The sequence below is a fragment of the Scomber japonicus genome, chromosome 14 (genome assembly GCF_027409825.1).
Source record: "Scomber japonicus isolate fScoJap1 chromosome 14, fScoJap1.pri, whole genome shotgun sequence".
NCBI lineage: Eukaryota > Metazoa > Chordata > Actinopteri > Scombriformes > Scombridae > Scomber > Scomber japonicus.
In genome coordinates this window covers 26,005,940-26,021,523 of record NC_070591.1, presented here as the reverse complement: position 1 = coordinate 26,021,523, position 15,584 = coordinate 26,005,940, and the positions used below count along the sequence as shown (strand labels likewise).

General features: G+C 38.3%; 1 protein-coding gene across 1 annotated transcript; it reads left to right on the top strand.

The window, feature by feature from the left end:
- Positions 1 to 1,435: 1,435 nt before the first annotated feature.
- On the top strand, positions 1,436 to 14,909 carry LOC128372479 (kynurenine 3-monooxygenase). Its single transcript, XM_053332571.1, has 15 exons — positions 1,436 to 1,590; positions 1,909 to 1,978; positions 2,124 to 2,221; positions 2,880 to 2,969; positions 4,024 to 4,072; positions 5,273 to 5,360; positions 7,648 to 7,813; positions 7,951 to 8,022; positions 10,305 to 10,426; positions 10,977 to 11,124; positions 11,199 to 11,256; positions 11,353 to 11,435; positions 12,067 to 12,168; positions 12,255 to 12,314; positions 13,841 to 14,909. Exons 1-15 carry the CDS (start codon positions 1,528 to 1,530, stop codon positions 13,985 to 13,987), a joined length of 1,416 nt encoding a protein of 471 aa, XP_053188546.1. The 5' UTR covers positions 1,436 to 1,527; the 3' UTR covers positions 13,988 to 14,909.
- Positions 14,910 to 15,584: the final 675 nt, after the last annotated feature.

The following is a 15,584-nucleotide window of genomic DNA, read 5'->3' as shown; positions in this document are numbered from 1 at the left end:
TTTGTCTCTATTTTAATATCTAAAACGTGTTAGACCGGTTGGACTGAATGTCGCACTGATTTCTGTGTATAATTAAAAAATTTTTCCATCTTATTGTTTCAACTTTTTCTTGTTTCAACAAGCCTTTATTCTGGTAGTTAAGGAAGTCGAAGTAAAAAGTCTGTTAAAAGCTACTCAACTCTGTAACTCTGACTGAACATTTTAATTGATGGTGTTCCAATCTACGCAAATAACCTTGGTTTAATTTCACAATAATACACTTGTCATCTCTTGTTGATATTGTGGGTGTGTGATGATGTACTACTGTGTGTAACTTTGTGTCAAGTGTCCTGTATTTTTCCCCCCTTTCTTAATTAGCTTCATACTGTTTTATTATTGTGCTGTTGTATGTTTGAATTATGAATGGACAGATGAAAATTATTTTATGAGTCAACTCGGTTTTGTTTATCTATTTTACCAGGAAGTACCACTGAGATTTCTTTTAAAAAGTGTTTTGCAAGTGAGACCAGGCCAATGTAGTATCCTTACAAAGCATATTCAAATGCAATGTACACACAACATGATAGGCTATACAAAAAAATCACAACAGCTATTCAAATGCAGTGGCCTCTAACATGCATCTGTCACCATGTTCTTTGTGGATACCATCTGATCTGATCTTTTTGCAGATTATTTCATATCTAGCGTGTATAGTAAGACAATGCAGTTTTCCCCATCTGGGAAATTCATCAAATGGAAATATCTAAGCTCATCACTATACATGGTCAATACTATAATAAATAATAATTTAAAAAAGAAATCAATTGGGTCTGAAGTCAGTTTGCAGAATTTTGCCAAGTACTATTTAAACAGTGCAGCATGCTATTATAAAAGGAAAGGCTGTAAAAAATATATATAATATTTCTTAATAATTATAACTGACATTTTTATTTATTTTTTCTTTTGGTCAAATGAAATAGACAGTGTATGTCATCACTCAGCCACTAGATGGAGACGGATTTCTTCGCTTACATAAATCAAGGACATTCATTATGTCACTGAAGATATTATGGAAGCTAGAATCCACTGATCACCTCTCCCTTTCTTTTAGTACAATACACAAAGTGAATATCATCCTGAGATCCTTATTGCAAAACACACAACAACACACGGCTAGTTTTAGGAGATCTTTTGACAACCCACATGTAGATTGTTGTGGCCTTATATCCCACATGGAGTCAGTGTTTTTTTTAGACTATATAACATTGAACCATAGCTTATTATATATTATAGAAATATGTATGAAAGTGTAAAAAATATCTAGTTTGCTGTAGGCCTTTAGAAACTCAGACACAGAGGACTGTCAGGCGCTGTTTGGTAAGCCCTTTGTTATCTGTCTGCTGTGTTTGCTTTGAAAGGGGAACTGGTCTGTATGACATGCATGAGATTCACTCTGCTCCTCCTCTTTTAAATCTTTACCCACTACTCTTGTGAAGCACTTTGAAGTGGACAGCCAGTGGGTAAGACCACCTGAGAACCCTGAGAACAATGGAGAAATCAGCCGACAGACCAAACAAGAAAAAAGTTGTAGCAGTGGTGGGCGGAGGATTGGTAAGACAGAAGTGAAAGTGAATTGTTAATACATTGTACCTCTTGATCTGTTGACTGTATATCAACCATTTCCAAGGCAACTGTCCTCTTGAAAAAGGGGATGTCAGTTCTACAAAGTACTTTTTGGAAGTCAAAGAAGTGTATTTGCTTTTAAAAATGTGACATAAAGAGAATAAAGGCTACAAAAGTTTTCAGGAGTATGCAGCCTAGAGTTGATATTGTGCAGTTTAGAGATAATTAATCTTGTCTGGCAGTGTAAAACACACACATTTTGGCAAGATTTTCAAAGAACAGCACTGACTCCCCTTGACCCCTCAGGTTGGTGCACTGAATGCCTGCTTCTTTGCCAAAAGAGGGTTTGATGTGGAGGTCTTTGAAACTCGGGATGGTAGTATTCAACTTTCTTTCTCTAACTTTGCTAAGTAAATAACATTGGCACATTACTCATCCCTCTGAAATATAGATTCACACATTCTGAACAGTATACACAAATGAAAAGAACTGATTTCATTGTCTCGTCTTATTTTGGACAGATATCCGGACAGCTAAAGTTGTGAAGGGGAGAAGCATCAACCTGGCTTTATCTCACAGAGGTCGACAGTCTCTGAAAAGTGTTGGAATGGAGGATAAGGTACACTGATGAATCACTGTTCAACTAATAATGTAGAAATAGAGTTTAAGGACAGACTTGCAGGGACATGGTGACTCTATCTTGCTGTTTATTGGTCGAAAAGGTGCCTAAGAAACACACATTGGGATCATTGGGAGCATTATTCCAGCCCTTCTTACTGTATAATCTTATTTAAGCACACATCATAGACTGAAGTGGAGGTGAGTGGGTGGAAACCTTTTCATTTTTTGTTTAGCTTGATTTCTAATTATGAATTCCAAACATGTGGCCGTGCCCCAGGGAATCCATCCACCCTCCTTTCTTTTCTTGCAGTCTACTGAAGATGTTTTATTCTGGCATGTGAGGTCAGCAGTCTTTTTTGTTGGTCCACATTTGCTGTACTGAGCATGTTATGTACGCTTGCCCGCTCTGCATCAGACCCCCTTTTTTTACACTTGCATGACTTTTCAGCATGACAAAGCAAAGCCTGCTTCACAAGGTTTTCATGTGTACTTTCAAAGACAGATACTGATTGACCAAACAGACAAGCCCACAGTTCACACTGTACTACTTATAGTTTGAAAACACTGATTTCCCAGTGCAAAGTAAAACTTCATACATCATTATTTATTCTTATTTAAATGTCAGTATCTCCTGCAATAATCTTTCTGTTCCTCAGATTGTCTCCAAGGGAATCCCCATGAATGCCAGAATGATCCATTCACTGAATGGGAAACAGTCTCCAATTCCCTATGGCAAGAAAGGCCAGGTAAGTCTGTCATTAGTGTTATTGGAACTTTATTGACATTAAATTACGACATCACAGAAAAAGTGATTTAAAGTGACCTCTCACCAGCTGTAGGACATGAGTCAAGTACAAAAGAATGGTACAATTATTACAGCACTGTCATTTAAGAGATAGGCTAATTCCAAGGATGATGTCCTGCAATAAGACATTCAGGCATTTGAATGACATTTGACGTTTGAATTAACTACCTAACTGTAATTATAGATTAGTTGGTATTAGTAACATATTTTAATGGTTTCTATTGTTGTTTGCAAGGTTGTGCAGTTCTATTATGTCGTGTTATTTTGACTTTAGTAAACTTTTAGGTTTCTTTTATGGGGGTTTGATATATCAGCAGTGTCCACACCATTTCTTACTAGATCTAGATGATTTCTGGAAATAGTTCCTCACTACATCCAAGTTACTGTACCAGTGTTTAGTTGTTGGTAAGCATACTGTAAGAATTGCCTCATTTACTGTGCCAGTTTGCAGATTAAATATTCATTTTGCAGCTTGCTAGACCTCACATTATCAAAGGTGTGCTTGGCCACACACACACACACACACACACACACACACACACACACACACAAACCAAAGTATGTGTGTGCATGCAGAGATCCGGCAGGGTAGCTGAAGTGACTCAAGGATGCACTACATGATGAACAGCATAAGTGACAACTTGGGTAGACTTTACTTTTTTTACCACAAAACAATAAAACATTACAGCCTAGAAGTGAAGTGGTGTCACAATGATGTAATCTGAGTTTGCATGTCATTATAAAATGTGTCTGTTATTTGTATTTACGGTCGGTCTGTGTGGAATTCTTTGTTTTTCTTTGTTCATCTCAAATGAAATTTAACAACAATGTACAGGCAAGACAGTGAAAGCACGTTGAGTCATGAATGTAAGAAGACACAGCATAAACCCAAGAGGCTTCCTGTTCCCATTTTAAATAAACAACATTAGAGTGTCTGTTTATGAAGCTGCATTACCTGTACAATGATGCTATAATACAGACTGTTCTGCTTCCAGTACATCCTGTCGGTAGACAGAGCCAATCTGAACAAAGAGCTGCTAACAGGTAAGTTTCTTTTCATAACTGAGCCATAATAGTCTCAGTACATTAACACTGAACACTGAATGCTATAATATGTGTGCAGAAATAACCAGACGATTGCCAATCTGAAAACATATACTGATTTTTAAAGCAAGGCCATCAACATTTTGTTGAACAATGGTTAATGCAGGTGCAAGTAATAATTATAGGATAATGCGAAATACCAATATTTAGTGTAAAAGAGTCATAAAGTCAGCGAACCACAATATAAACCTCCATAAATCATACATTTGTTAGCCTATATTAGCCTCCATAAGATACTGATTATAGCAGACCAAGAAAGGCTGTAGCAACAAAACACCTGAGAGTATTGAATTGAGCAAGAGTGCATCTTACTGTTTATGAATTCAGCTATTCAGTTGTAAGAGTAACAATTTATGAGCTCTCCTTTTAAAAGTTACAAAGTGTCATTTTAACTTTACAAACAGCATATCACAGAGTATACTAATTAATGTTCTTCAATTCTACTTGAATGCCTTAATCAAGTTTAAGTCTATACCCTCAATCCATTCTTAATTAATGAACTGTTCACAAAGCTCCCAGTTGAAAGACCCATTCTTTCTTTATAACAATTGTCCCTAAATTAGGCAGCTTGCTAAACGAGCTGCGCCTTATACCCACTGCAGATACTCCCAGTGCATTACACAGCTTCACGCAAGTCTTATAGCTGCACAAGCACATCAAGGGATGTGTTAGTGTTTTTGGGGGCTAAAAGGATTTCGCCTCATATTTAATGAAATGCCTCGGTGTACGCTTGGAGATAATGTGTCACTACATGGGTCTGTCTTTAATTAGATTGCCCAGGGAAAAAAAGGCTGATTGTGAGGTTGGTTTCTGTTATCAGAGCCGATCCAGACTCCTGGAATGAACACTGGAGATAAAGAGATTTCTGAGAGTGTGACAGCCTAAACTTCGGTTTCCACAAAACCAAATACACTCACTGCTGTGTTGTGTTTTTCATAAGATTCATGCTTTTCAGTGTGGGGTCATTTCCCTTCGGGGGGGGGGGGCAGATCTCTCTACTATGTCCTTGCTCCATTTTTATTAGAATTGTGAAAGTTCCTGTGTTTTAATGATATATCACCTGTCATATGAACCTGCTGTCGTTATGTCAGGCCTGCATGTGTGATATAAGCTCTTTTTGTAACGTTTTAACTCTCTCAGCGGCAGAGATGTATCCAAACACAAAGTTGAACTTCGACCACAAACTGCAGGACTGGAGTCCAGAAACAGGGCTAATGACCTTTGTCAGGTAAATCGTTACCAGGCTCACACACTAACAGATGAACGCACACACACACACACACACACACACACACACACACACACATATACGGAGGCTAATCTAGCAGGAGGATCTGCTCATTTGGATTCTTTGTTTTAACTGCAGCTTTATTGATCATGTTCCCTCTGCATTCCTGCATGTAAACACACGTGGCCCTGTTCATGTTAAGTGCCAGAGGTCTGGGACGGTGATTAACATGTTGCCTTTTAATCTTCTGTACGTGACTTTCTTTGTAGCTTTGTCTTCGCCGTCCTTGGAGGTAAATGTGACATACAATTTACAACCCAATTAACACTGAAACAGCTCCAGGTCTTTTCAGTAGTGGGAATTAGAGTAGGCATGCAGTGAATTATTAACACAGTATACAGAGGGACAAACTGTTTAATTTGATCACAGACTTTTTCAATTTCAATTACACCTTATCTAAAAGGTGTAGAATTTCATTTGATGTGTATGTTGTCATCTCTATTTATTTATTGTTATGCCTGGTGGCTCAGCGTGTGCCTGGTTTAAATTGTGGATTAGAATGAGTCACTGTGAAATTATTGAAGCACTGCACAAACACTTTAAAGCACTTTAATCAGGTTTTCCGTAAGGCAATGAGTATGCCTTGAATCCAAAAACCCTGGCAAGTACCTTACACATCAAAGATACACCCCCCTCTCTTTCTCTCTACCCTGTAGCTGAACTGTGACAGCTCATATTTGTTCTCTGCAGCTTGTATAATTAAATGTACACAAGGAGCCAGATGCCACAGTGATAACCAGCTTCCTCCCATAGTAGCCAGGAAATGTACAGATAGCCATCAGCATGAAAAGATATGCATGACCAGCTTCTTCTTATAGTCCAGTGTTCAACAATCGAACAGTAATCTACTTTATCACCATAGGAACAATAACATGTTAATGAGGCTTCAGAATATCACTGAACAGAGTCGATATTGACGTCTGAAGGAGTGAAGCACTGCGGTGGGCAGACATGATATAAAATCAACATCTCATGGTGAAACTTATGAAAATAAGGATAGCGACAGATCCTTTATATTTGTTGAGAAAAACTGTCAAATGTACTTTTTTTTCATAAAGTTGGAGGACTCACAAGAGAGTACAGACTGTCTTCACAAGCTTCACTTTAAAATGAAGATTGGATCAATATGGTAGCACTTTATTTTAAGTCTCCCATATTTAGCATTCATAAATAGTTTATAAATGGTTTTAAGTTTATTAAATGTTTGTATAGTGCTCATAATTGCTAAATAAGGGGACTTATAGTAAAGTGTCACCACTAAGCTTAAATCCATATTGCTAAAATGGTCAAAAAGACCAGGCTGCATTAGTACCCACAGGGGCTCCTGGTCACTGAAGGTCATGTTCCTAAATAACTTTTATCTTATTCCGATTGGATAACGTCACTGTCAGTTGGAAACCTTGTAACTCATATTTTGTTTTGGACACTTCTAGGTTTCTGACAGTGACCATAATTAATCAAGCCTTGTATTGTATTTCTGTGGAGCATAACAAAAAACAAGTGCAAAATTTTTTCTCCCCCATCGCTGAGGGCCCCTTTTTGTTCAAGAGCCTCTGGGTACTTGATCCTGGTACCCAGATTACCTGTATGATAGATCTAGCCTTGTATGCTCCAGGCTGTCGTCGTGGAGTCTCCATGTTCTGTATTAAGATAGTAATGCAGATCCAAGTGTTTTGAGAATTTTGGGACAACGTGGAGCTACACAATTTAAGAAACAATCTTAGTAGGATCTGCAGATGTTTATCTTTACTGTTCGATGCTTAATGCTTCAGCCTGACGACGTACCTGTAATCCTTAAACCCGGAGTTTTTGATGATGCACAACCTCATACAGGATGTGATGTGAAAGTGATGAATACATAACTATTAGCAATGGGGTCAAAGACTAATGAAATTAATTAGACACTGTTATCGTGATGCTGTCTAAATAATTGGAATGGTGTTTAAAGCAATTTGGCAACACTAAAAATCATTATGTATCCTGCAAGGATCATTAAATGAGATGCCAAGAGAATATTCAGATGTGCTTAGCACCGAGTTACAGATGCATTAGCAGTTGCACTTGAGTGAACAGTCAGATCTAAGAGCCAGCATCCTTTCTGTGTAGTATGAGCTCTTCCCATGGACAGGGAAGGGAGGAGTCGTTATGTGTAGTGGAGATTGGAGCGTCTGTCCATATGGATGTCAGTATATATGTACGTTTGTCATGCCTCTGGTATGTTTCTCAGGCCAGATGGGTCCTTGGAGGAGATCAAGGCAGACCTGATTGTAGGCTGTGATGGAGCTTTCTCTGCCATCCGCAAGCAATTCCTTCGTCGTAGCCGCTTCAATTACAGCCAGACCTACATCCCCCACGGCTACATGGAGCTCACCATGCCACCCATGAATGGAGAGGTCAGTTCTCCATACAATGCCTTTCTTTTAGTGAAGATGCTAAGATGCTGCTATAGTGCTACTCTCACAGTTTTCAGGCACCATTGTGGGCATCTTCATGTTTATGTGTTTATGTTACTCTTCATCATTATCCGCAGTTTGCCATGAAGCCTAATTATCTGCACATCTGGCCACGAAACACATTCATGATGATCGCCCTCCCCAACTTGGTGAGTGTGTCTTTTGTTTTTCTTTTTGCTTCAGTGCAGTTGAAAGTTGAGCAATGTATGTGTGTCTTCTTGTGAGGTTATTCATTTGAATTATTTGGTAAACACTAGCTGTTGTAGCGAGCCCCGAGCATAATCAATTCAGAAAATCTCAGGCCATGATTGTCCTTTGGGATGTCCTCAAACAGTTAATTAGCCTCGTTTGCAGATGCTCCCATAGCCAGTGGAGGCCGATTCATCAGAAATCTTACACAGCAAAACAGCTAAGCTCCCTGAGGTTCAACCTACTTTTCACACACCAGTTGTGTCCTCCATCTCATCAATCTGTTGTTTTGTTTTTTTTTGGTCAGCTCTCTCTTTGTCTCTCCTGTCCTGTTCTTAATCCCCAAAATGATTTTTTTCTGCTTGGCTGACTCAGCAACGGCAGTTTTAGCTTTCTTCAATGAGACCAGGTTAAGTCAGCTGACTCTAGAGTGCATTGACTCTGTCACTCACTGCCCCAGTTCCCAGGAACACATTAGACCTGAGGGGGGATGAGGGGGGACAAAACAGAAACATCCTTGCCACTGTGGATACCATGGTAACACAGATGGTGCTAAAAGGTCGTCTGGGAGGACTATATGATGTTGATAGATAGCACCTGCTCAGATGGGCAGATAATGACACACCCACAACCTCAGTGCTCTTTCATCCATCACTTGCTGCGGGTGGAGTCTGCTTTTTACATTTGTATTCATGAATTCAGGAGGGAGGATTTTCCAGACACAGGAAAGTATAGCATTTATTAAATTGTAACAAAGAATGCAGCATATATTAAAGGATGCTTATTTTTATGTGAGTGTTCATTCTGACCACTGAAACACATAACTTATTAATAAATTATTTGAAACAAGACGCCAACTTGCTAAAAGATTAGTTTCACAATTTGTCAAGTCTGTCTTAAAACAACAGTCAGCAGCCCAAATGGACATTAAAACAGTTTTCTCGTGCTGTAATCATTCCTCCTGTTTATACTGGCTACTGAAAGATCCCTTCTTAATGGGCTTTCAATAGAAGTGATGGGGGACAAAATCCACAGTCCTCCCTCTGTGTTTATATTTAATGTATTTAAAATGTATTTAAAGTTTGTCTGAAGCTAATATGAAGCTTCGGCTGTCCAAATGAGTCAAATCAAGTCGATATCTGTCAAAGTTACAGTCTTCTAAATGCCTAATCCCCTCTTCTTTTTACTATCCTTCCACTGCAGCTCAAAAGGGAAACGCAAAAGAGGGAATTTGGTACCACACAAACTAAATTAGGAAAATATCCACTTGGTTTGACTAAGTTGGATGGCTGAAGCTCATATCATACAGCCATCAATCTTCAAATAAACTAATAAATGTTTGTACAAAACAACGACTGTGGATATAGCATGGGATGTGGCTCAAAGCTTTGGGAAGAAATATGTGAATCTGCTTTCAATAAACTCAATCACAGATACTTTATTTTTATTCCTCAGTATCAGTGAAAATAAAGAATGCATGTATAAAATTTAAAACTTTTGTGAAAGCAAGTCCAGACTGTGCTAAAACATGACCAGATTAGATATTCCACTAAAACACGTGTGTGTGTCACATGGTTTTTGTGCTGTGCCTGGTCTTTATTTAACTGATTGGCCTAATTCTTGCTGTGCTGTATCTGCCTAATTGTTCGCCCAGTATTTTTGCTTATTAGACACATTTTTCTAGATTTCAAAGAAGCATGCCACTGTTGAACTGCCAGACTGCTCTGAATGTAGGGAGACATCATATTTTCAGGATTTCATTTGCGTTTTCTGTATTGTTCCGTGTATTATTTAGCCACTAGCGGTGTAGCCACTAGCCTTTGCGCTAAGATAGCATGCAGAATGTTAGCACTGGGTAAGTAAGGGTCACCATGTTAGTATGCTGATGTTAGCATTTAGCATAAATCACTGCTTTGCTTAAGAACAACCTAGCAGAGCTGTATAGAGTCTTATAACTACAGGGCAGTCTTTTTAAAAAGATAACAAATAACAAAAAATAAAAGAGTAATCTACTGAAACATAAAATACAGTCATTTTTCTTAGTAGTTCTACCAATTCATGAAAGTTCTACATAGTGCTAGTATCCCACAGTCGGAGTAGCAGGTGAAAATAAGTTAACTTTGTGAACCATTACATAAGGTGTAATGTCTTTGTATAAATAAAGATGACTCGATTTAACCTGACAAGAAGTGTGCCACAACAAATTGACATCACTGTGCACTGTGTTTATTTTCCAATTTAGGATAAGACATTTACCTGTACCCTCTTCATGCCCTTTGAAGAGTTTGAGAAGATCACCACAGGAGATGAAGTCATTGAGTTTTTCCAGAAATACTTCCCTGACGCCATACCACTAATAGGAGTGTAAGTGACTTTCTCACCTCTGCCCCTACACTTCTTACCGTCTACCCCCTTTTCTGCTCTTCTTCTACACTTATCTCTTCCTCAAACACTACCAATCTGTCCTCGAAACACTTTCATTTCCCATTATTCCGTCGACTTCAGCCACATCCACAGCTATGCTCTGCGAAGTGTGAAATTGCAGACTTACGGTTACATGGATTTGCGCTGTGAGGTTTTAATTTGAGGTGAACCACATGTTGCAGGGTAAGATAGGAGAGGCGTGAGCTTTGGAAAGGCTCAAGGTTTTCATTCACTAACTTTCCTCTCTGGGTTGACATACTTTGAAGCGCTCATGCATAAACAATTGATTGTGTGCTTTCACTCCTATGTTTGGCTTTGACGTTTAACTTTACCAGTGCAGACAGATCACGGTTGTTTCAACTTATTCACATGTGACAGACGCCTTTGGAGCCAAGCAAAACCCGAGTGTCTTGTTTAGAAAAATGCATCTGTCAAAACGAATACCTCAAAATGAGTTTGTAATTGTTTTACTTCCATTTGTGCCTCACAGTGATGCTCTCAAGAGGGATTATTTCCGATTGCCTGCGCAGGCCATGGTGTCTGTCAAGTGCTCCCCATATCACATTGGCGACAAGTGTGTCCTTATGGGCGATGCTGCCCACGCAGTGGTGCCTTTCTATGGGCAGGGAATGAATGCTGTAAGTAACACTAAATGAAAAAAAAAGAAGAAAAGACTTTAATGGAGACTCATTCATCCATTTATGCTTTATAGGGCTTTGAGGACTGCATTGTCTTTGACGAAATAATGGAGCAGTTGAATGAGGATTTCAGTAAGTGCTTTTTTATACGAGCAAAGGTTAAAGAAGACACAGAATGAAGCAATAAATCACAAGAAAATCTGATCATTTTCTTTCATGTCTGCCCAGGTGCTGTACTGCCTGAGTACACCAGAGTGAGAGTTCCAGACGACCATGCAATCGCAGACCTGGCCATGTACAACTACATTGAAGTAAATATTTAATATTTCCAACTCAAGCTCACCAGGTTAGGGCATCCATTAGAGACCAATTAATACTACTATTTTAAAGGTAGTGATAGGATGAAGTATAGAGACTTTTATTTTGGTACATGGTCAGAGTTACAAAGACGTGACTGATTGAAAGTGATGCAGTCTCCTCCACACTAACAATAATTCACACTGAAGGTGATAAAAGCTACCTTTCAAGAGCTGTGTCAGTGTCATTTTGAACCTTATGCCATTGCCATTCGGCTACTTTTACAAAAGTTAAAAATTAATAATGGATGTACTGTTTGTACATGAGAGGAAGAATAGATATTCACAAGCATAAGAGAGTCAGGTCGGGTTCTCAGTGTGCTGACTCCAATTATCTGTAGATATTTACACTCTGTTACATCTGACAGCCGTGCAACAGCCATCTGCACATTAAAATTCATATACTCAATATGCCAGTAAATGGTCTCAGCACTGCTGTAAGTCATGTGCAGCACTTTGTTTTAGCTTAATCCCCCTACCCTTTGTCAGGAGAGTAGAGGAGACTGTGTGAAGCTTTTAGAACATTGCTATATGAAGGACAGGTTGTTCACTTTTTCACTAACAGGTGTACTCATTTGCTTTGTAGATGCGAGCACATGTCAACTCCAAATGGTTCCTTTTCCGAAAACATGTTGATAACATCCTCCACTTCCTCATGCCCAGGACAATAATTCCACTTTACACAATGGCAAGTACCTTCGTAGTCAACATGTCTGTCACATTGCTTGACCTAACACAAAATCTGTATTATTACTTGTCCCTCACCTTCTCCAGGTCACCTTCACCAGGACAAGGTACCATAAAGCCGTGGAGCGCTGGCATTGGCAAGACAGAGTAAGGCACTTTGTGAAAATGTGTTTTCTTTTCAGATTCATTCGTTTCATCTTTGCTGCATAGAATTAATGTTTTTTCAGGATATTTCATACCTTTGAACATCTTAATATTGTAATTCAGGACTCTTTTGAAGCTGCTGTATTATCAGCAACGAGCATGAAAGGCAGACGTGATGCCCCTTTTAGAAACATTTCATTTATTTCTGCCACAAACATCGAACAACCTTTGTTGAACAGAGAAAAATGCTCCTGATTTCCTGTGCTTGGCTGGTCGGTTAATCCTTGGCACTATGTCAAACTGTCCGATGTGACCTGTGCTGATGGCTTCTGCACTAATGGTTCACTGTCAGGTGGACAGCGTGGATTTCAAAGCTGTCCTTGTAAATTGTTTAAACCCTTAGGGATGTGAGCGGAGGGCAAAATAACCTCTATGGAGGGGAGAAAACTGTGTGGAGTATATATGGAAGCAGAACATGATTGTCGTTGGTATAATATAATTGTGTGATATTGAAATGGACACATACAGCATGAAGGTCTGTGTCCTATAGTCAAGAGCGGGGAGGCTGCTGTAATTATAGGTTATGAGATAACAGCAAGGTCACTGTGTGTGTGTGTGTGTGTGTGTGTGTGTGTGTGTGTGTGTGTGTGTGTGTGTGTGTGTATGTGATATATTATCCAGAAAAGTTTCATTACCCTGTGAAACATTCTTCCCCCTCTCAGCAGATGGATGACGGTTTAGTGTCAAACTCTGCACATACCTCGCTCTGCACAGCAAAGCTCACACATTCAAACTGAATTCACTTAATTATATGCTTATCTATAGACACGTTTAAATTGAGTTGAATATTCAGCTGATTTTCTGCACAATTAATAAAATCCTCAGTTGCAATTAATTAAATGCGAGTACATCAACTGAACAATGAGCATATATTCACATGATTAGTCCATGTGCAAAATTAGTGCAGATAATTACGATGACCCCAGATGATGACACTCAAGGTTATATAAGCTTGGGCCTGAGACTTCAAATGTTTAACTGAAAGTTTATTTTATAAAGTGTGAGGTTATTTGTGCAATGAAAGTCTATCAAATGCAATTAAGTTGCATTATGGGATGTATGTATAAATGTAGCATTTTTGGAGCTTGACTCATGCTAGGAATTAAAGTGAGAATATCTTGGCCCCTGCTATCTTGATTTTTTGGTAATATGTGCTTCCCTCATTCCCCAAATGTACTAAACGGCAGTACTAAATTGCTGGAATATCCCATTAAAACCACTGATCTGAAAAGGCAATGAGTTTCTCCAACAAAGAAACTAACTGCATCATAAAGATACTGTATCACATACTTCATGGGAGGGCTATTTCTTTGTAGTTCTGATCTGCTTAATGATTGTGAGTGATGTGTACATCAAAATGCAATTCAGTAACAAAGTCTGCTGTGAAGTTGAGAGAAACAAATAATTTTGTGCTTAAAACTGACAGAACTGAGTCCAAAGTAATTAAAGAAGTGTATTTTTTTTTACAGGTGATAAACCGTGGTCTGATGTTCTGTGCTACAGGAGCTCTTCTGGGAGGCTCCTACCTGCTTGTAAAAAATCCTCCAGATATTAACAAGTTTAGCATCCCCGCTGAGAAAATGTGGAACAGGCTTTTGGCTGTTTGGACCTCTTGAGCACTGGCACTGTGTCTGATCTGACAGACAAGAGCAAAGATCGCAGCTTCAAACACTTTAATGAACTGAACGGGTCCAAATTTTAATTAAAACTTCTAATTCAGACAGGCAAATTGGTAACATACTGTAATAATGATTGCCGTATCTTATACCAGTCATAATGACTTAATGGATTTATTCAGTGGATTTAGATAAGATTAATCTTATCCGTAATCCACCGTTTGGCTCAACCAAGTATTAATTACACACTGGTGAAATCTTATAGAAGCACATTATCAATCATTATATGTTCAGTACAATTTGCACAATTTTAAATGTGAAAAAAAAGAAGTCAGTATTAAACTCAGGCTCACAGACAGGGTCTAGGATACATAGTGTAAAAGTTCATAGATAAATGCACATAGACACAACACTGGGTTGCTGCTAGTCATTGTATGTATGTGTCAACAAAATACCAGACTTTTATCTGTGATACAGAATACATTGTTATTAACACTGATGATTTACCAAAATACTTCTGTTGCATTCACAGTAAGTACAATGAATTCAAGTCGGGCCTCTGTTTTGTAATTATTTGAGGATTTATTCGAGCACTGAGACTTAATACCTTCTCAAATAGTTAAAAATATTAAAAATGTCAATGTCAGTGCATGAAAAAATATGCTATGATATTTATATTTTTCACGCACACTGACATTATCCACATTATTTACATAATTGAGTTATATAATAAGTGGAGTTGTTCAAGTTGTTCTAATGTAACAGTTACAAATTTGTTGTTTTATCGAAAGAAAACCAAAAGCAGTAGAAACATTCAAATAATTGTTGGTGCTTAGACACTGGTTGACTCCTATGTGTGCATGTGGTTGTATCAAGGTTTGCTGTCAATAAATGTAATAATAAATAATAATACAAAATTGAAGCTACAAATTTACTTCACTCATAACTTTGCAATGGGTAACTGAGTCTCAAAGCAAAAATTTGTGAAATAGTCACGAAATTCCTCTTTTTATTACCTATCTAACCCTCCACCTCCCTTATAAGGGATGTATGAATGAAATATACTTCCAATTGAAATACATTCGTTTGAAAGTCGTGCTGTGTGTCACGAAAAATTGAGAAAATCCGTGTCAATTTTGTGACTATTTCGTAAGGCTGGATTGGAAAGTCCCACTGCAAAGATTCATCCACTTAACAGTACATTCAATTCAACATGCTCAGACAGTAGAGTGATGTGAAATCACTACTTGCCAAGAAATTATACCTTGTGCCTTGGTTTTATTATTTCTTTCTACGGAACAGCCAAAACAGTGCAAAGGTTTGATATTCTCTACTGTAGAGAGCTGCTAGACCCTGGTCCAATATGGCGCTGAGATGCATCCTACAACCCAGATCTAGTATCTATCTATCTATCTATTTCTTTTTAATAGCATCTGCTTACAATTTTTTAGGACAGAATGAACTCTGTAAAAACAAATTATAAACTGTATAAACATAATTGCCACTCACTCAGTCACTGACCCAGTCACTCACATTGAATAAGGTTTTTAACAGGGATGGAAATCCATTCATCAAGTCTATTAATAGCTGACAGCCC

What these genes read in the sequence shown, in the direction of transcription:
- LOC128372479 (XM_053332571.1), top strand. Translation starts at nt 1,528, where the DNA reads ATGGAGAAATCAGCCGACAGACCAAACAAGAAAAAAGTTGTAGCAGTG. An exon ending in TGATCGCCCTCCCCAACTTG is followed by an intron (nt 8,023 to 10,304) that starts GTGAGTGTGTCT and finishes TTTCCAATTTAG; the next exon opens with GATAAGACATTTACCTGTAC. An exon ending in ATGGGCAGGGAATGAATGCT is followed by an intron (nt 11,125 to 11,198) that starts GTAAGTAACACT and finishes TATGCTTTATAG; the next exon opens with GGCTTTGAGGACTGCATTGT.